At 46.4% G+C, this 22,536-nt stretch overlaps 1 protein-coding gene across 1 annotated transcript in view; it reads left to right on the forward strand.

Moving 5' to 3' along the window:
- Nucleotides 1-22,536, forward strand: part of LOC309559900 (lysine-specific demethylase 4B-like) — a 630,996-nt gene that overhangs the window by 158,553 nt on the left and 449,907 nt on the right. The window contains exon 5 of the mRNA XM_082263341.1: nt 9,759-9,808. Coding sequence (XP_082119467.1) covers nt 9,759-9,808 — 50 coding nt within the window. The remainder of the gene's footprint in view (nt 1-9,758; nt 9,809-22,536) is intronic.

Below are 22,536 nucleotides of genomic sequence, written 5' to 3' on the forward strand. Positions count from 1 at the left end.
TGTAATTTTGTATTTTGTTTTAGCTTTCTTGTTGGGCAGCCTTGTCATCCCAGCTTGTTTAAGTGTGCTAAGTTAATTAGCATGTGAATGATAACCTTGTCTAGATGGGATTAGCCTTAAATCAGCTGTACCTCGTTATCTAACCATTGTGTGATGTTTTGGGTAAATATTCGGGTCACTGTTCATATAGTGACTGACATACTTCTCAAGTGTATAAAAGGCTGTTTCTTGTTCAATAAAGGTGTTGATGTTTTCAGACACATACAAACTAAGTTGTCAGGCTAGTTTGGTATGTAGGGCGGCTGGAATATCTATACACAGCTGCAAGAAAAAGTATGTGAAGCCTTTGGAATGATATGGATTTCTGCACAAATTGGTCATAAAATGTGATCTGATCATCATCTAAATTACAACAATAGACAATCACAGTCTGCTTAAACTAATAACACACAAAGAATGAAATGTTGCCATGTTTTTATTGAACACACCATGTAAACATTCACAGTGCAGGTGCTTAGGCACTATCATTAGGATCCCTGTCAGTTTTTGTGGCTGTCTCATACTGCCTAACCTCGAATCCTTTTATTTGGCTATGGTTTTTTTTTAACAGATGGCACAGGTGCTGTTGTGTTCTAAACATAAGATTTATAGGACACACTCTATTCTTTTCCCCAGTCTTGTGCGCTCATTCTTTTATGAAGGTCCCTGACACTCCTGAAGTGGATCAGCGTTCTGGTTCAGATGAGAGCTTACCACAATTCCTTGGCAAGGATGAAGTCTGCTTTTTTTCTCTGAAGATTTCCTTTCTGGCCTGATAAATGTGGTTTGTGGGACTCTCAAGCTGATGATGCTGCATTAAGGCAGAAAACTCCCCATTAACCAATCTACCCACTCCTATCCCTAAGCACTTACCTGACTGACTCACCGATCCAGTGCTGTCCTGGCTGCAGCCACCACTCCTATCATCTCCTGGTCCCTCAGAAGATACTAAAAGCAGCCGGAGCAGGGTCAGTTTTTTTTTTTTTTTTTTACAGGCTAGCTGGTATGTGGTGCGCTGGAAGATTTTTGGTTGTATGTGATGCTCTCTTATCATTCGTTCTTCAATGGGTCCTACAATAAGGAGTTAAAACAACTGAGGAATTCCTTTTCTCGACAGTGTTTTGATAACCTTTTCCTTGCTGCAGTGTTTTGCTATCAGATACCCATTGCCAAGGCTTTTATAAAAAAAAATGGGCGCAACACAGATGGTGGATCCTCAACTCTGTAGACTTAACATGGCCACAATTCACCTTGATTTAAAGATCCCACAGTCAGAAATTCAAGCCTGTAGTGCTGTCCGTGTATTCTATTACTGGATCTTTGCCCTTACAGAAAGTGGACTGTTAGAACAAGACCTAGCAAGGGAACAGATCCTTTTTATTCTGTTATTTGACTTACCAAATGGTGCATGGTTTTTGGGCTCTATTATTATTATTGAAGTTACATAAACTAAACTTAAATGAAGTTTCACACATTAATTGAATAAATGGATATTCTGCTCAATTAAATCAATAAAAAACCTAAGTTCTTGACACTTATAAACACGTTTTTGATGCTGCTTTTCTCCTGCCTGGAGGAATGCATTTAGAATAGCTGGGCAAACGCTCAATGTGCATTAGGTCTTACGGTTACCCTCTGTTTTGCGCTTGGTAAAAACCCCATGATTACATCCCTTTTTTGGCCACCCTCACAAACCCCTTTGAAGTAGCTAAACCGCTTTCCTAAAAAAAAAAGTGATATTTTGGAGTACCGTTATTAGAATTTACATGAGAACAGACCAAGCCACTTGCATCTAGTTATGACGTCCTCTGTTTGTTTTATGTAAATTATAAACAACTTTGTAACTGGCTACACACCAGGAGAGATATACTACAACCGTTGCACACAGAATCTGTTAACCGGCAGCTTCTAACTTCAGCTTGTTCAATTAAGCTTTGACAGTAAGCCCTTATTCACATTGAATACGGCTTTGAATTTGTGCGACTTCATCTGAACTTGCACAATTTCAAAGCCGCATTTCAGTCCAACTTCAGGGGCGACTTTAAAAGACATCTGTGCAGGTTCATGCACAGATGTCAATTAAAGTCGCCCCTAAAGTCGCCAAAAGTAGTGCAGTAACTTCTTTTGGAAATCGGTGGGGCACTGCAAAGTCGACGTCACATTGATTGAAACAATGCCATTGCCGGAAATAGGCTGCCATTTCATAGGTTAAATCACATATCAAGTCAAGCCAATGTGAACAGGGGGATAAAATCTAGGAGCAGATTGGTTACTATGCACAGCTGCATCAGATTCTGTGTGCACCAGTTTTAGTGAATCTCCCCTATCTTGTCTAAATCAAAAGACCCGTTGACTGTATACATTTTCCCAAATAAATATATATCCCTGTATGTGTCTATGTATGTATGTGTATGTATATGTGTGTGTGTGTGTGTGTGTATATATATATATATATATATATATAACTCAACACAGCCATTAATGTCTAAATCGCTGGCAACAAAAGTCAGTACACCCCTGAGTCAAAATGTCCAAATTGGGCCCAATTAGCCATTTTCCCTCCCAGGTGTCATGTGACTCATTAGTATTACAAGGTCTCAGGTGTGAATGAGGAGCACCTTTTAAACTTGGTGTTATTGCTCTCACTCTCTCATACTGTTCACTGGAAGTTCAACATGGCACCTCATGGCAAAGAACTCTCTGAGGATCTGAAAAAAAGAATTAATTCTTTCCACAAACATGGCCTAGGCTATAAGAAGATTGCCAAGACCCTGATACTAAGCTGCAGCAGGGTGACCAAGACCATACAGCAGTTTCACAGGACAGGTTCCACTCAGAACAGGCCTCGTTGTGGTCGACCAAAGGAGTTGAGCGCATGTGCTCAGCGTCCTATCCAGAGGTTGTCTTTGGGAAATAGATGTATGAGTGCTGCCAGCATTACTGCAGAGGTTGAAGGGGTGGTGGGGGGGGGCAGATGGTCAGTGCTCACACCGCACACTGCATCAAATTGGTCTGCATGATGGTCGTCCCAGAAGTAAGCCTCTTCTAAAGATGATGCACAATAAAGCCCGCAAACCGTTTCCTGAAGACAAGCAGACTAAGGACATGGATTACTGTGACCCTGTCCTGTGGTCCGAGGAGACCAAGATAAACTAATTTTGTTAAGATATGTGGCGGCAACCAAGTGAGGAGTACAAAGACAAGTGTTTCTTGCCTACAGCCAAGCATGGTTGTGGGAGTGTCATTGTGTGGGGCTGCATGAGTGCTGCCAGCACTTGGGAGCTGCAGTTCATTGAGGGACTTGTGACTTACTGAAGCAGAGCATGATCCCCTCCCTTCAGAGACTGGGCGGCAAGGCAGTATTCTAACATAACGGCAAGGCAGTATTCCAACATAACGACCCCAAACACATCTCCAAGACGACCACTGCCTTGCTAAAGAAGCTGAGGGTAAAGGTGATGGACTGGCCGAGCATGTCTCTAGACCTAAACCCTATTGAGCATATGTGGGGCATCTTCAAACGGAAGGTGGAGAAGTGCAAGGTCTCTAATATTCACCAGCTCCGTGATGTCATCATGAAGGAGTGGAAGAGGACTCCAGTGGCAACCAGTGAAACTCTGGTAAACTCCATGCCCAAGAGGGTTAAGGCAGTGCTGGAAAATAATGGTGGCCACACAAAATTTTGACACTTTGGGCCCAATTTTCACTAAGGGGTGTACTCACTTTTGTTGCCAGCGGTTTATACAATAATGGCTGTGTGTTGTTATTTTGAGGGGACAGCAAATTTACACTGTTATACAAGCTGTACACTCACTATTTTATATTGTAGCAAAGTGTAATTTCTTCAGTGTTGTCACATGAAAAGATATAATAAAATATTTACAAAAATGTGAGGGGTGTACTCACTTTTGTGAGATACTGTGTATGTATATTATGTTGATTTGCACGTTCTATTTTGTATATTTTAGTATTGTTTTGTTCATAACCAATAATCCTAGCCACACACAGTCTCCAGCTTGTAGGTCCTGTAGTGACAGACCAAGGCCATTGACTTGCAGGGGGGAATTTTTTTTATTACGGTCTTTACTACTGCTTTAAAGGTCGAGTTAGGAGGATCTCAGGTAGGTTATTTGCAATGGAAAATTTAGAGTGAAGTAGAAATACCCTGGATGTGGATCATGCTATCCATTTAAAAGAGCCCTAAGAGTAGCAGATTTGACCAGATTTGGTATCCAGTGTCTGAATCTGTAAAAGTTCCAACTCTTATATGGATAATGGCATGAATGCTTGTAAATTTTCCTTTCTCTTACGTCCTCCGACAGTCGCCGCCCACTCATACAGTCGTCACCAATGGGTATTGACTTCCGCTCCGCAGGAGTAGCTAGGCATAAGATTTGTTAGTAACAAAAGCTTTTAGCATAGACACACCCATGGGGGCTGTCCCACTGTTCAATACCCCCCCTGCATTAAGCCATCCCAACTCAGTTTGTCTCTGCCTAGCGTCAGGAGTAATCGGGCTTCCCTGTGCTGGGGCTACAGTCTCAGCCTTCTAATCTTTTCTTTTGAATTTTATTTTTCATGAGTCAGTTTTTTCTTTACATTACTAGCTGTTATTTTGTCAGCTTTAGTTAGTTGGATCTTCGGATGAAGATGGATCATGCGGAGCTGGGAATCGGACTGGCCGCCCTGGCTCTCCAGGGCAGAGGGTCAGATGGATCCACAGCCCGACATCGAGCGTTTGGCTATGGTTCGCCCTTGCGCTATGAACGACCCATCCCTGCTCGCAGCAGGGATGCAGCCTGTGAGGTGGCTACCTCACAGGACGTTTCTGCGGTCCTGTGCTGCAGTGTCCTGCGTTTCTGGATGACGGCATTCCCTGTCACCTGAGGACAGAGGCTTTCCGTTAATGGAGGCACCCCACGCCATCCGGTACAGGTAAGTACTTTTCTGTGTGAGGGCCTCTGTCTGGGGTGGCAGTCCTGTGTTGCTGTGTGTTCCCCCTCATGTTGGTGCGTTGTGGGGCTCCCTGATGCGATCCCTGCGGGCGTCCTCTTTAATTCACTGCTGAGCGCTGTGTGGTGTGGGGGGCCCCTCTCCTGTGTCACTTGCTAGTGCTTTTAGGAGATGCAGACATGTGTGAGGCGACCGCTGCGGCTGACAACCGCGCGGTCCACCATTTTGGATGTGGGCAGCATGCTGGCTTCACTATGGACCTTTACCATAGCTTGCTATGTAGTGTTTTTTGGCGCCAACCGGCGCCATCTTGTGTGTGGCAGAACGTTCGTTCCGAGCACATGCCGGAGGCCATCTTGCCGAAGACTTCCATTCACTTCTATGGGCAGCCATTTCCCCTGGGCCTTGCAGCATATAGTTCAGCCTCTGGTGACCTCATTTCCTTTTCCTCTGGAGCAGCGATCGGTGTGGTAACACTCTGTGGGGCTCTGCAGACTGTCTCTTCCATATCTCTCTGTGCTATCCTTCCTGGCTCAGTTTTGTCCCTTTTTGGGGGTCTGTGTACACAGTGATTATAGCGGTGGGCTGCGCTATCCGCATCGGTTTTAAAGGGCCAGTACTTTTTTACTCATTGTTTTGGCAATGGATTCTCAGGACAGCAAATTCCCTCCAGCCTTGGTGGGGGACCCCAGTTCTGCTGAACCCCCTGTTATACCTAATTTGGCCGCTGTAGTGGCGTCTTTGGTGTCAAAAATGGAGGTGCTGATGGCTGAACGTGCTGCTAGGAAAAGGTCCAGATTATCTCTCTCCTCTGATTCAGATGGGGATGTGGCTGCTGTGGCGGACGTGCCCTTTTCAGGGTCTCGCTCGTCCCTGGACCATCTGGGGTCTGAGGGGGAGGTGGAGGGGGTTGATGTGTCTCCCCCGGGGTCGCCTGAAGAATGTGCTCTCATGGATGAGTTGATTTCCTCTGTTAAAGAAACACTACATTTGGAGGATGAGCCCACTTCTCCAGCCATTGTGTCCTCCTTTGGGACACATAGGACCCGCAAGTCGGCACAGATTTTTCCCTGCCCTGCTGAGTTTCATCACACAGTGAATGAACAATGGCGCAGTTTAAAATGCCCTTTCGTGGTGCCTAAATGGTTTAAACTGCTTTACCCCTTTGTGCCTTCTACGGATGCGCGCTGTTGCGTGGCCCCCCATGTGGATCACGCTGTGGCCATGTTGAACAAGGCTACCTTGGTTCCCACTGAGGATACCCCGGTGTTCCGGGATCCTACGGACAGGAGGTTGGAGTCTTTGGCCCGCCATGCCTATACGGTGGCGGGCTCTATGCTCAAACCTATTTTCGCTTCTGTCATGGTGGCTCAGGCGGTAGCGGACTGGACTAAGGTGCTTAGACACACTCTCCTGTCTGACTCTGCTCCACCGGCTACGCTGGAAATGGTGGACCAAATTCATCAAGGGGTCATGTTTTTGTGCGATGCGGCCTTGAATGAGGCCCTGTTAGCTGCACGCCTGTCTAGTGTCGTGGTACTTAACCGTCGACTGATCTGGCTGAAGAGCTGGTCGGCTGACCAGACGTCACGGAATACAGTGGCTGACTTTCCTTATGCCGACTTTGGATACCTTCACATCCCCATTTTCGAGGGTCATCAAAGGTACCTCTGGTTCGCCATTGCGGAGGACCATTATCAGTTTGTAGCGTTACCTTTCGGTCTCGCTTCGGCTCCAAGGGTCTTTACCAAAGTGCTGGCGCCTGTTGAGGGCACAGGGCATTGCGGTTTTGGGATATCTGGACGATCTCCTATTAAGATCGAGTGCCAGTCAGAGCCTGACGTGCGATCTGTCAACTACGCTGCAGACGCTTCAGGAGTTCGGTTGGACCATCAACGTTCAGAAGTCGACGTTGTCTCCTTCGGTTCGCCTTCCCTATCTGGGAATGGTTCTGGACTCCGCTCAAGCAAAGGTTTTTCTGCCGGAGGACAAGCTCCGGACCCTTCAAACGAGGTCAGGTCCCTCAGAGACACCCAGTCCTCGTCGCTCAGGACCTGCATGCGGTGCCTGGGGTTAATGGTTTCGGCCTTCGAGGCGATCCCGTTTGCTCAGTTTCACACTCGATCTCTCCAAGCAGAGATTCTGGCCAGGTGGGACAGACTTCCTCAGTCCTTGGATCTGAGGGTCTCGTTGAGTCACCGGACCAGAAGGGATCTTCTGTGGTGGCTTCATTCCCCGGCTGTGTCGGAAGGAAAATCCTTTCGTCCGTTACTGTGGACAGTAATTACCACAGATGGCAGCCTGTCGGGCTGGGGTGGATTCCTGGGCAACCTGTCTGCCCAGGGCATTTGGTCGGCGGAGGAATCCTCCCTTCGGATCAACATTTTGGAATTAAGAGCGATCAAGCTCTGTCTCCTCCAGTGGTCGGATCGACTTTGGGGCCGTCCTGTTCGGGTACAGACGGACAATGCTACCGCGGTGGCTTACATTAACCACCAAGGGGGCACCAGGAGTGCCCGGGCGGCCCGATAGGTGACCGACATTTTGTCTTGGGCCGAGACTCATGTCCCGGCAATATCGGCAGTTCATATTCTGGGTGTGGAGAATTGGCAGGCCGACTATCTGAGCCACCAGACCCTGGATCAGGGGGAATGGTCCCTGCACCCGGAGGTCTTCCAAATGATGTGGATCTGTTCGCTTCTTGGCTTAACCACAAGGTGAAAAGGTTTGTGGCAAGAACGTGCGATCCTCGGGCGGACGCCTCGGATGCGTTGGTGGAACCTTGGCGGCATCCATATCGTCTGATGTATGCCTTTCCTCCGATTCAGTTTTTGTCCAGGTTCCTTCGCAGGCTGGCCTCAGAACCGAACCTGGTGATTTTGGTATCACCGGACTGGCCACGCCGGTCCTGGTACGCCGACGTTGTTCACCTAGCGGTCGAGCCTCCTTGGCGGCTGCCACTGCGGGAAGATCTGCTGTCTCAGGGAACCGATCTCCCATCCTGCTTTACAGTCGCTGGCTTTAACGGCATGGTTGTTGAAAGCCAGGTCCTGAGAGACAGGGGTCTCTCCACAGAGGTCATTCCTACTTTAATCAAGGCTAGAAAAGCCTCGTCTGGAAAAATTTATTACCGTACCTGGAAGGCCTATTTTGCCTGGTGTGAGTCCAGGGGGTTCTCTCCTTGCTCATACTCAGTGACGAGAGTGTTGGCTTTCCTTCAGACTGGTGTGGACCAGCGCCTGGCGCTGGCCACGATAAAGGGCCAGGTATCTGCACTGGCTGTTCTTTTTCAGCGCCCTGTGGCATCTCATTCCTTAATTCGCACCTTCATTCAAGGTGTGCGACATTTGGCCCCTCCTCGGAGGGACCCTTTACCTCCATGGGACCTGAACTTGGTTCTGTCTGTGTTGCAGCGTGCTCCCTTTGAAAACATCCTGGAGATATCGTTGCCTCTGCTGTCTAAGAAGGTTGCTTTTCTAGTGGCGATCACTTCGGCTCGCAGAGTGGCGGAGCTGGCGGCATTGTCTTGCCGATCTCCCTACTTGGTGGTTCACAAGGACAAGGTGGTCTTGCGACCTCATTCGTCTTTTCTCCCTAAGGTGGTCTCGACTTTCACCTTAACGAGGACATTGTTTTGCCTTCGCTCTGTGCGAAGCCGAAGCATCCTAAGGAGGTTGCATAGCATTCCTTGGATGTTGTCAGGGCCGAAAATCGTATTCCCTCTTTGTCCTTCCTGAGGGACCTCGGAAAGGCATGCCTGCATCTGCAGCGACCATTGCCAAATGGATCAGACAGACCATTGTACAGGCCTATGCTTTGAAGGAACGGGTTCCACCCTTCCCTGTTAAGGCGCACTCTACCAGATCTTTGCGTACGTCCTGGGCCTACCGGCATCAGACCTCGGTGGCCCAGGTGTGTAAGCCTGCGACTTGGTCGTCGGTGCACACCTTTTCCAAATTCTATAAGGTGGATGTTCTGGCATCAGCTGATGCCTCCTTTGGCCGCAAAGTTCTCAGTGCGGCAGTGCCATAGGGGACCCTTGTTCTTTTGTGTGTCCCTGGCTGTTGGGGTTGTTTTTCCCCTGGTTTATTTGTTTTCCTGGGCTGTTGCTCCTGTTTAGCCTTTTCCGTTGCCCAGAAGGTTCTCTTACTGCGTGTGTAAGGTTCCTTTCTCTGATGTGGGTACTGTGTTGCCTTTTCTTTGGTTGCGTCTCCCACCCCTCATGCCTTCACTGCTTTGGGACGTCCCATTGGTGACGACTGTATGAGTGGGCGGCGACTGTCGGAGTACGTAAGAGAAAACAGAATTTTTGTAAAATCTTACCGTAAAATTCCTTTCTCCGAGTCCTCCGACAGTCGCCGCCCCCACTCCTCTTTTGGGGTTTTCTGGTACACTTACTGCTATGCTGCCAAACTGAGTTGGGATGGCTTAATGCAGGGGGGGTATTGACCAGTGGGACAGCCCCTATGGGTGTGTCTATGCTAAAAACTTTTGTTACCAACAAGTCTTATGCCTAGCTACTCCTGCGTAGCGGAAGTCAATACCCATTGGTGACGACTGTATGAGTGGGCGGCGACTGTCGGAGGACTCAGAGAAAGGAATTTTACGGTAAGATTTAACAAAAATTCAGCTTTTTATCTTTTTATTGATTTTATATTATCCCAAATGATCAAGCTTCCATCAGAAACATTTAAATGTTTTTTTTTTTTTTTTAACCATTCAAACATTTATTTTATCTTATGTGTTGTATATGTTTATTCATGCAGGTATGCAATTCCTCCTGAACATGGAAAAAGGTTAGAGCGCCTAGCAAAAGGTAATGGTTAAACAATTCATTATGGCTCCATTTCTGTAAATAAATTACACTAGTAGCACAGTCAAAACAGCAGTAAATCATTTAGGGAACACTGTTTTGAAGCCTATACTGAGAGCACAGTAGTGCTGGGGTATTAATAGGTCGTTTTGGCTTGCTGTCTCAGGAGGATCAGCAGAAAAGCTATGGTTATTTTACTATGGAACAATGCTCTGGCTTTAGAGGAAATTTTTTTTTTTTCAGTAAAATGTTATTGTTGAAGAGAGCAGCTCTCGAAATTGAGGATGCAGATGGTAGTTTTGTATAGTATAAGCACAATCCCAAATCTTATAGAGGTAAACCGCAGAGGGAAGAGTGCCTTTAACTGCTTGCCGACCACCCTATAGCTGTTTTTTACGTGATCCACCACTGGTGGCTCGCTCCTGCTGTGATTCTACACAACGGGTACAAAGGCAGAACGTCAATCATCCTATGTAAACAAGGCAGATTGCCATTCTGTCAGTACAGAAGGCCTACATCCTGTGTTCATAGTTACATAGTTAGTCAGGTTGAAAAAAGACACAAGTCCACCTGGCTCAACCAATAAAAAACCAAAAACAGTATAGAAAAAACAACCATACAATCCCATATACACAATCCTATACCCGCATTTGATCCAGAGGAAGACTGAAAACCCAGCAAAGCCTGATCCAATTTGCTACAGCAGGGGAAAAAAAATCCTTCCTGATCCCCCCCAAAAGCTAATCGGATATTCCCTCTATCAACTTTACCTATAAATATTAATTACCAGTTATATTATGTACACCTAGGAAAGAATCCAGGCCTTTCTCTTTCGTTCGTTGACAAACACAGCTCCTGATTCTTCTTAACCACTTCCCCTTCCTGCCCAGACCAATTTTCAGCTTTCAGCACTCTCCCATGACAATTGCTCAGTCATGCTACACTGTAACCAAACAAAATTTTTATAATTTTTTTCACACAAATAGAGCTTTCTTTTGGTGGTATTTGATCACAACCGGGTTTTTTTTTTTCGTGATATAAGCAAAAAAAAAAGCAAAATTTTTGGAAAAAAAAAACACTTTCTTTTTAGTTTGTATTATAAATGATCTATTATCTATTATTTCTATTTTGCAAAAAATGTATTTTTCTTCATACATTTGGGCCAAAATTTATACTGCTACATATCTCTGGTAAAATTAACCCAAATTAGTGTATATTATTTAGTCTGTGTGAAAGTTATTGAGTCTAGAAGCTATGGTACCAATTACCATAATTGATCACACCAGATGTACTGACGGACTATCTCGTTTCTTGAGGCCCTGAAATGTCAGGACAGTACAAATACCCCCCAAATGACCCCTTTTTGTAAAGTAGACAGTCCAAGGTATTTAGTAAGAGGCATGGTGAGTTTTTTGAAGTTATAATTTTTTCCCACAATTCTTGGGAAAATTAAGAAATTTTTTTTTTCTTTTTTTCCCCCACAAATTTGTCAATTTATAAGCTATTTCTAACACATAGCATGTACACAGCAAAAATGACACCCCAAAATACATTCTTCTACTCCTTCTGAGTATGGCAATACCACATGTGTGAGACTTTTTCACAGGCTAGCCATATAGAGGGGCCCAACATCCAAGGAGCACCATCATGCATCCTAGCCACTTGCCTAGGCCTATTTTTGACATTTGGTGTTTACAAGTTAAAATCAGTTGTTTTTGCTAGAAAACTACTTGGAACCCCCAAACATTATATATATATATTTTTTTAGCAGAGACCCTAGAGAATAAAATGGAGATTATTGCAATATTTTTTAACACACCGTATTTGCGCAGCGGTCTTCCAAACGCAAATTTTTTATAAAAAATTCACTTTTTTGAATTAAAAAATAAGAAACCAGTAAAGCCCATTTTTTTTACCATAATGTGAAAGATAATGTTACCCCGAGTAAATAGATACCCAACATGTCATGCTTCAAAATTGCTCACGGAACGGCGACAAACTTTGGTACTTAAAAATCCCCATAGGCGACACTTTAAAAGTTTCTAAAGGTTGCCATCTTAGAGTTACAGAGGAGGTCTACGGCTCAAATTATTGCTCTTGCTCTAACGATCGCGGCGATACTTCAAATATGTGGTTTGAACACCATTTACATATGTGGGCGGGGTTTCCGTATGCGTTCGCTTCTGCGCGCGAGCTAACGGGGACAGGGCGCTTTAATTTTTTTTTTTTTTTTACTATTTATTTTATTTATTATTTTTTATTTTTACACTGTTTTTAAACAAAAAAAAATGTATCATTTTTATTTCCATTACAAGGAATGTAAACATTCCTTGTAATAGAAATAGGCACGACAGGACCTCTTTTTTTGTGAGATCTGGGGTCAAAAAGTCCTCAGATCTCACAAGTACACTAAAAGATAGAAAAAGAAAAAAAAAAAAAAAAGGACCTTTAAACCGGTTGCTAGGCAACGACGTTTGCCGTAGCTCCGGTCCTCCAAGACCATAGAGTCGAGTGAGGGCAAGCTTGCCCTCACTCGACATCCTGTCTGTAAGGATCCGGGACCGGATCGTTTTACCCGCTGCCGGCGGGTCTGGTAAGTGGAGAAAAGGACCGGGACGCGGAGGGAGGGGGTCACTTTTCCACCATCCCGGAAGGGTGATCCCGTGGCGAATCCGCCGCTGGGACCACACTTATCGGAAAGCTAACCGTCCACCGTTTAAAAAAATACCAGGGTTATGGCAGCTATCTGCTGCCATAACACCGGTATTTAGGTTTAAATGGGGGACGTATATATACATTGGCCGGTTGGCAAGTGGCTAGGGACATACAGTGCCTTGCGAAAGTATTCGGCCCCCTTGAACTTTGCAACCTTTTGCCACATTTCAGGCTTCAAACATAAAGATATAAAACTGTAATTTTTTGTGAAGAATCAACAAGTGGGACACAATCATGAAGTGGAATGAAATTTATTGGATATTTCAAACTTTAACAAATAAAAAACTGAAAAATTGGGCGTGCAAAATTATTCAGCCCCTTTACTTTCAGTGCAGCAAACTCTCTCCAGAAGTTCAGTGAGGATCTCTGAATGATCCAATGTTGACCTATATGACTAATGATGATAAATAGAATCCACCTGTGTGTAATCAAGTCTCCGTATAAATGCACCTGCACTGTCAGAGCCGGTTCACACTGGGGCGACTTGTCAAGCGACCAGTCGCCTGACAAGTCGCCGTGGGTCGCCTGCCATAGATTAGCACAGGACCCGTTCTAATAGATGTGACACAAGTCGCTCCGACTTAGAAAAAGGGTCCTGTACTACTTTGGGGCGACCTGGAGCGACCGGCATTGACTTCAATTATATGAAGTCCGTGCATGCTGCTCCGAGGTCGCGGTGCGCGCTGTGCACCGCGACTTCACAGGTCGCCCCGGCAAGTCGGGTCGCCCCTATGTGAACCGGCTCTGATAATCTAAGAGGTCCGTTTAAAGCGCAGAGAGCATCACGAAGAACAAGGAACAATCCAGGCAGGTCCGAGATACTGTTGTGGAGAAGTTTAAAGCCGGATTTGGATACAAAAAGATTTCCCAAGCTTTAAACATCCCAAGGAGCACTGTGCAAGTGATAATATTGAAATGGAAGGAGTATCAGACCACTGCAAATCTACGAAGACCTGGCCGTCCCTCTAAACTTTCAGCTCATACAAGGAGAAGACTGATCAGAGATGCAGCCAAGAGGCCCATGATCACTCTGGATGAACTGCAGAGATCTACAGCTAAGGTGGGAGACTCTGTCCATAGGACAACAATATTGCATACTGCACAAATCTGGCCTTTATGGAAGAGTGGCAAGGAGAGAGCCATTTCTTAAAGATATCCATAAAAAGTGTTGTTTAAAGTTTGCCACAAGCCACTTTGGAGACACACCAAACATGTCTAAGAAGGTGCTCTGGTCAGATGAAACCAAAATCAAACTTTTTGGCAACAATGCAAAACGTTATGTTTGGCGTAAAAGCAACACAGCTCATCACCCTGAACACATCATCCCCACTGTCAAACATGGTGGTGGCAGCATCATGGTTCGGGCCTGCTTTTCTTCAGAAGGGACAGGGAAGATGGTTAAAATTGATGGGAAGATGGAGGGAGCCAAATACAGGACCATTCTGGAAGAAAACCTGATGGAGTCTGCAAAAGACCTGAGACTGGGACGGATATTTGTCTTCCAACAAGTCAATGATGTAAAACATAAAGCAAAATCTACAATGGAATGGTTCACAAATAAACATATCCAGGTGTTAGAATGGCCAAGTCAAAGTCCAGACCTGAATCCAATGGAGAATCTGTGAAAAGAACTGAAAACTGCTGTTCACAAACGCTCTCCATCCAACCTCACTGAGCTCGAGCTGTTTTGCAAGGAGGAATGGGCAAAAATTTCAGTCTCTCGATGTGCAAAACTGATAGAGACATACCCCAAGCGACTTACAGCTGTAATCACAGCAAAAGGCGGCGCTACAAAGTATTAACTGAATAATTTTGCACGCCCAATTTTTCAGTCTTTTATTTGTTAAAAAGTTTGAAATATCCAATAAATTTCGTTCCACTTCATGATTGTGTCCCACTTGTTGATTCTGCACAAAAAAGTACAGTTTTATATCTTTATGTTTGAAGCCTGGCAAAAGGTCGCAAAGTTCAAGGGGGGCGAATACTTTCACAAGGCACTGTAAATCACACACATAAATTCCTGACAACCTTTCACATTGTTGAAGGCCCCTAACACATAGCATAATACATACCAAAATACATTCTGCTGAGCAAAGGATAAAGAAAAAATGACCTGTGGTTTTAGCAGTGCAGTGGTCCAGGCAGCAGGCAGGAACGTAGACAGCGACAGTGAAAGGATTGTCCAAGCAGCAGGCAGGAATACTGTCTATAGTCAGTACAGGCAGAGATATTGTCAGCACAGCCAAAGCATTGGTCCAGGTAGTAGGCAGGGATATGGACAGCAGCAGAAAAAAGGATTGTCCATGCAGCAGGCAGGAATACTGTACATAATTAGTACAGGCAGCAGGCAGAGATATGGTCAGTACAGCCCAAGTATTGGTCCAGGCAGCAGGCAGGACCATCAAGCTTAGGGCCTCGGTTGGGAAAGAATGGGGACAGGGGTAGAGGCTTCTCTCACCCAAATCGCTTTGAAGCCTCCAGACTCCAGACCCTGTTCCGAGATTACAAACCCAGAGAAAACTGTTTTTCTCATATCAGAACACTATATTCTGAAGACCCTCACAAAAGTGAGACCCCTGTGTCATTTTGAATCCCACTACTACAGTAGCAGGGCGAAGGATCAGTCTAAGGGGCAGGCAAAAAAAATGGTCGTAACAGGCCGAGGTCAGTGCAGGTAAAAGGCAGAAATAGATGGTAGGCAAAGGCATAATCGATAAACAGTCCAGGGTCAGTTCACGTGAAAGGCAGAAACATGGCGGATAAACAATGCAGACGGCAGGCAGAGGCATAGTCTATATACAGGCAAGGGTTGGTTCACAAGGAAGGCAGTGATATGGTTGGTTGAGGCAGTGGGAAAATATTCAGCACAAAAATTGAAAAAGGGGAAATGGCAGTCTGATTGAAATATGGGCTAAAAGTTTAGGGCAGTGTGCTAGATTTTAAAGCAATCTCCGATGCATAGGCAGGGTTGGGAGGGACAATCGGTACAATGGAAACTGGTGTCTTTCCGAACTCCTTTTTTGCTACACACCCGACACCTTTTTTGGCGTCTTCTTGCGGTTTCTGATGGTGGGATATGGTAAGGGAAATGGCGCTCATGAAGTCTGCTGACACAATCGGAACAAATGATTTCTGGGGGGGATCCTTGCTGGTAAATCAGGGCAGTGGCAATATCTTCAATAAAACGGAGGAAGGGCATTGGTGCTCTTGTTGACTCTTGATAGGTGACATATGCGTTGTACATGGCCAAATGGAAAAAGTAAACCAACTTTTTTGTTCCAAAAAGAGTGTCTTTCGTGTCGGGAGATAGGGCTGCAGCATTTGATCGTTTAAATCCACCCCCCCCCCCCTCCATGTACTTATTGTACTTGTGGATAGGCTTTCGAACGTGACTTCGAACGGGACCGCCTGGTCTTCGAATTTCCACTGAGGTGTCATCGTGGATGGTGGACATGATGTAAACGTCCTTACTATCCCTCCACTTCAAAGCCATTACTTCTTCGTTCCTTAGGCTTGCGGATTCCCCAATTTGTAATGGAGTGGTGACAAGACTCTGCGGGAAGCCCTTCCGTTTTTTTCTTACTGTACCGCAGGCCAAGGTTTTTTCAGGTACAGGTGGCGGAAAAGGGGCAAACTGGTGTAATAGTTGTCCATATAAATATGGTACCCCTTTTGCAACAGTGGGAAGGCTAGGTCCCAGACAATCTTCCCACTTATTCCCATGTATGTTGGGCACTCGGGGCTGGAGCTCGGAGTCTCTGCCTTCGTACACGCGAAAGGCGTACACATATCCGTTTTGCTTTTGCAGAGCTTGTTAAGTTTTAAGCCATACCTAGCCCTCTTGCTGGGAATGTATTGCTTAAAAGCCAGCCGGCCTGTGAAATGGACCAGTGATTCGTCCACAGCGATCTTTTGGTCAGGGACATAAACTTCAGGGAAACCGTTTGGAAAAGAAATCAATTAGGGGGGTGAATTTTATAGAGTTTATCAAAATTGGGATCATTTCGGGGAGGGCACTGCGAATTATCATTGAAATGCAGGAAGCGCATTATTATCATAGCGCGACCTGGACATGACCGATGAATAAAGTGGCATATGGTGGATGGGTTTGGTCGACCAATAGGAATGCAGCTCGTTTTTTTTTTTTTTTTGGTAACCCCCATATTGATGGTAAGGCCCAGAAATACTTTTAACTCTTCTAATGTTAGGGGTCTCCATTCAAAAGGTCGGGCATGATGTGAGGTGGGGTTGTTCTCTATGAATTGTTGGGTAAAAATATTTGTTTGGTCCAAGATGCCTTGAAGGAACTCAACAGGGAAAAATAAATGTAAAAAGTCAATGAGAACAAAATGTTCGGTGTTGACCTGCAAACCTGGCTGTGCTGTGAAGGGGGGATTGTAGCTTACCTAGAGCTAGAAGGCAGCCACTATGGGTTTGCCAAGGCATCCGGAGGCTGCATTTGGGCTCTGCTTCTTTGGGGCTGGTGTGAAATTCCAGTGCTTGTACTCGTCATTTTCTCCTGGGGTCCAGCGCCGTTGGCGTTTGCCGATTGGCCATTGGCGCTGCTGGTGTCTGCCTGGTTTTCAATGCGGCGTCTTTTAGGCCGAACTTCTTCCTCCTCCGATTCAGTTCCCGATGTAAAGCCTTCAAAGGGCTCAAATTCTGAACCAGATTCAAAATTGGTTTCGGCATCAGAAAGTGAGAGCTCCTCGCTGCTCTCTTCCGTCAGGGATAACAATTGACAGGCCTCTTTGGCAGTGAAAAACTTTTTGGACATGGACATAGTGGCTGTATGAAGGGTGACAGGTACACGGGTACTTTGCTAGGCAGGTGACAGGTACTTTGGTACTGATGAGCAGGTGGCAGGTACTCGGGTACTCCGATAGGCAGGTGACAGGTACTCGGGAACTCAGATGGGCAGGTGACAGGCAGGTGATAGGTACTTCAGGCGGCAGGTACTCTGATGAGCAGGTGGAAGGTACTCAGGTACTCCGATATGCAAGTGACAGTTACTCGGGTACTCTGATGGGCAGGTGATAGGTACTCGGGTACTGATGATCAGGCGGCAAGTACTTCAGGTGGCAGGTACTCTGAGCAGGTGGAAGGTACTCGGGTACTCTGATGGGTAGCTGACAGGTACTCGGGTACTCTGATGGGTAGCTGACAGGTACTCGGGTACTCTGATGGGCAGGGGACTGGTACTCGGGTACTCTGATGGGCAGGTGGCATGTACTTAGATGGGCAGGTGACAGGTACTTTTGTGACAGGTCCTCTTTATTTGATTAGGGCAATCAGGGCACAGTAATAGTAACAGTACTGTGGTAACTCACTGTTTCCAGATCTCCTCGCACTGGATCGGTGTGTGAGGAGAAGAGCCTGGTAACAGTGAGTTACCACTGCTTTGTTGACATTTGTGACCGGCTGTGATTGGACACAGCCGGTCACGTGGTAAAAAGCCAATTTCATTGGCTCTATACCAAGATCGGGGATTGGCTCTGTCCGAGGGACGAGCTTTGTCCCCGATCTCTGCTCTGCGTGCCCCGGGGGCGCGCATTACAGAGGGAACGAGCGGCTCGTGCTGGAGCCGCTCATGTGATCGGCTGTGATTGACACAGCCAAATTTCATTGGCTGTTTACCTTGATCGGGGATGGGCTATGTCCAGGGGACGAGCCTAATCCCTGATCGCCGCGCATCCCCGGGGGCGCGCAGTAGCGGGGAGATCTGGCCGCCGTCATATGACGTCGGCCCGTCCCGGAAAGCCTTCCTGCCGCCATCATTTTCCAATGAGGCGGTAAGAAAGTGGTTAACCATTGGGTTATACTGACCCTTACAGGAGTAGGACACTAGGCAGGAAAAAGCTTGACTACGCCTATGGGCAGTCCCAGGGGGTATACACCCACTCTCAGCTATAGGCACTTGTTTTTTTCTGCCTAGTTAGGAGTAAGGACATAGTTCCTTGCTGGGATCTTTGGTCCTGGCGTTTTTTTTTCTTTTTAAATGAAATATTTTCCTATCTTTTGTTATTTTGTTCCTGTGAGAATCTACAATCATCATTTGCTGGACTGGGCAACGGACTGGAAAATCTAGATCCAGAGGATCCCCCTAGTTTGACCAGTGAGCACGTGCAGACCGCAGCTCCGCTCTAGGTCGGACGCGACATAGCCCCACTGGACAGGGGCTGGCCTGCGAGTTAAACGTCTCCAAGGATGCATACGACCTGGCCTCGGCCTGAGTCGCAGCATTTCTCCAACAGCACCCACATTATAATGGAGTGGTGGTCTCTCCGGAGCGGTGCCCACCCTGGTCCTGGTATGGTAAGTAGCGTTTTGGCGTTGATGTGGGCCCCTCTCTGGGACGGTGGGATCCTCCGGGTTCCCCCCCCCCCAGCCCCTCTAAAATTTCTGAGGTCACTGTGGGTCTTTCTGTGTCAGTGCGTGGCACTTTAAAAATGGAGGTTGCGGCTGATGATGCGTCGAAGGTGTCAGTCCCTTTTGGCACCCACAGGTACTCAAAAGCGGTGAGGGTGTTCCCTTTTCCACTTACTTTGACAACATTGTCAAGAAACAGTGGGGTTGTCCAAAATGCAGTGGTTCTTAAGGGCATTTTTCTTGCGGTTTCCTTATGAGGATTAACTGCATTAAAGGTGGACGTTCCCACCTGTAGTGGACTCGTCAGTTTCCATGTTAAATAAAGTTACCTTCATTCCGGTTGAGGAGTCCCAGGCCTTGAAATATTCAACTAATAGGCAGGCGGAGGCTCTGGCCTGCCACATGTTCGCTGTAGCTAGTTCGGCACTTAGGCCGGTATTTACTATTGCCCTGCTGTCGCGTGCTCTGATTAAGTGGGCTAAACTTTTACGCCGGGACCTGGAGGGGAAACAGCTTCCTAGTCTTTGCAGAGCTGGTGGATCAGTTGTTCCAGGGGCTACAGTTTATCTGTGATGCCTCTTGGATGCGGCTCCTTTGATTTCGAGGATTTCAGTGGTCCTTTGGCGTATTATCTGACTGAAATACTGGTCCGCGGACCAGACTTCGAACAAGGCCTTATCTGATCTGATCTCCACATTGTAGGGGATTGCCTGTTTGGAGCTTTCTTGGAGGACATTGTTAAGGGTCTCACAGGGGGGAGGAGTACTTTTCTTCTGCAGGCTGCAAAGGGCTCCCTTGGGGTCTCAAGACAAGGGATCAAAATTCAGGGCCTCCTTCAGGGTTTCCACGAGGATCTGGTCTGGCAAGCCACGAGCAGGCTCTTCCAGACCTGCGGACAAGGCTGCCTCGGCATGAAGGGGCGCCCTCACCCGTATCTGGGGTGGGCGGATGTCTTCCCTGGTTTTCGGATCCGCGGACCTCCCTGGTATAGGACACGTGGGTCCACGTAGTTATTCAGTCAGGCTACAAGATCGAGTTCTGTCTTATCTTCTGGAAAGGTTCTTCCCTTCCAACCTGCACTCTTTGGGGTAGTGCAAGACTTGTTCCTTCAAGTGGTGGTTGTTATTGTTCCAATTTTGGAACATTTTCAGGAGTTTTTACTCAAACCTCTTTACAGTTCCCAGAAAGGAAGGCAAGGTACGTCTAATTCTGGACCTCAAGGTGCTAAACTGCTTGTGCTTGTACAGAAGTTCCGCGTGGAGTCCATTCACATGGTAGTGGCGTCCCTAGGTCAGGGGGATTTCTTCACGCTTCTATCGACATCAAGGACCCCTACCTGCACATTCTAATATGTGCTTGTCACCAACACTTCCTCCATTTTGCCGTGGGAAAGGAGCATTATCAGTTTGTGGCGGGGACCTTTGGTCTCGCCTCTGCTCCACGGGTCTTCACAAAAATGTTGGCCCCGCTGCTGACATTGTTTGAGTCAGCGGGGGATCATTGTACTGGGGTGCCTGAATGATCTTCTGCGAGCAGAGTCTCCAACTGCTCTGATGGACAACTGGGGATTGCTCTGCAAACTCTGAGGGAGTTTGGTTGGATTCTGGACCTTCAGGAGCCTGCTTTGGTTCTGTCCATAAAAACTGGAATATCTGGGTCTGTCTCGGCCTCAGCCAGAATGTTTCTTCCTCTGATAAAACTCCAGATATTGCGGGAGGTAGTTCAGCTTCTATTGTTCAGCAGACAGTCATCCCTCCTGGGTTGCATGCGGATGCTGGGCCTGATGGTGTCCACCCTACAGGCGGTCTGCTTGCACAGTTCCACAAAAGATCTCTGCTAAAGAGACTCTTGTGCATTGGACAAGGATCCACGGTCTCTAGAGGTGGCTTAGTTCTCTGCCACTTCAACAGGGTATATCCTTTCTCCCCCTGTATTGGACGGTTGTCCCCACGGATAACAGCCTGTCCGAGTGGGGAGGCGTCCTCAGCACAGATGTGCTCAGGGGGTTTGGAGTCCAGACTGCCGATTTAATGTTCTGGAACTCTGAGCGATCAGCCTTTGTCTGGCCCATTGCACAATTTGTCTTTAGGGGTGTCTGGTATGAATTCATTAGCACAATGCCACGGCCGTGGTCTGTCAATCACCAAGGGGGTGCAAGTAGTGTCCTGGTGGCTCAGTAAGTACCGTGCCTTGCGAAAGTATTCAGCCCCCTTGAACTTTTCGACCCTTTGCCACATTTCAGGCTTCAAACATAAAGATATAAAACTGTACTTTTTTGTGAAGAATCAACAACAAGTGGGACACAATCATGAAGTGGAATGAAATTTATTGGATATTTCAAACTTTTTTAACAAATAAAAAACGGAAAAATTGGGCGTGCAAAATTATCCAGCCCCCTTAAGTTAATACTTTGTAGCGCCACCTTTTGCTGCGATTACAGCTGTAAGTCGCTTGGGGTAGGTCTCTATCAGTTATGCACATCGAGAGACTGACATTTTTGCCCATTCCTCTTTGCAAAACAGCTCAAGCTCAAGGAGGTTGGATGGAGAGCGTTTGTGAACAGCAGTTTTCAGTTCTTTCCACAGATTCTCGATTGGATTCAGGTCTAGACTTTGACTTGGCCATTCTAACACCTGGATATGTTTATTTGTGAACCATTCCATTGTAGATTTTGCTTTATGTTTTGGATCATTGTTTTGTTGGAAGACAAATCTCCGTCCCAGTCTCAGGTCTTTTGCAGACTCCATCAGGTTTTCTTCCAGAATGGTCCTGTATTTGGCTCCATCCATCTTCCCATCAATTTTAACCATCTTCCTTGTCCCTGCTGAAGAAAAGCAGGCCCAAACCATGATGCTGCCACCACCATGTTTGACAGTGGGGATGGTGCGTTCAAGGTGATGAGCTGTGTTGCTTTCACGCCAAACATAACGTTTTGCATTGTTGCCAAAAAGTTTGATTTTGGTTTCATCTGACCAGCGCACCTTCTTCCACATGTTTCGTGTGTCTCCCAGGTTGCAAACTTTAAACAACACTTTTTATGGATATCTATAAGAAATGGCTTTCTTCTTGCCACTCTTCCATAAACACCAGATTTGTGCAGTATACGACTGATTGTTGTCCTATGGACAGAGTCTCCCACCTTAGCTGTAGATCTCTGCAGTTCATCCAGAGTGATCATGGGCCTCTTGGCTGTATCTCTGATCAGTCTTCTCCTTGTATGAGCTGAAAGTTTAGAGGGACGGCCAGGTCTACGTAGATTTGCAGTGGTCTGATACTCCTTCCATTTCAATATTATCGCTTGCACAGTGCTCCTTGGGATGTTTAAAGCTTGGGAAATCTTTTTGTATCCAAATCCGGCTTTAAACTTCTCCACAACAGTATCTCGGACCTGCCTGGTGTGTTCCTTGTTCTTCATGATGCTCTCTGCGCTTTAAACGGACCTCTGAGACTATCACAGTGCAGGTGCATTTATACGGAGACTTGATTACACACTGGTGGATTATATTTATCATCATTAGTCATTTAGGTCAGCATTGGATCATTCAGAGATCCTCACTGAACTTCTGGAGAGAGTTTGCTGCACTGAAAGTAAAGGGGCTGAATAATTTTGCATGCCCAAAATTTTTCAGTTTTTATTTGTTAACAAA

Source organism: Pelophylax lessonae (genome assembly GCF_965119305.1).
Source record: "Pelophylax lessonae genome assembly, chromosome: 1".
Taxonomy (NCBI): Eukaryota; Metazoa; Chordata; class Amphibia; order Anura; family Ranidae; genus Pelophylax; species Pelophylax lessonae.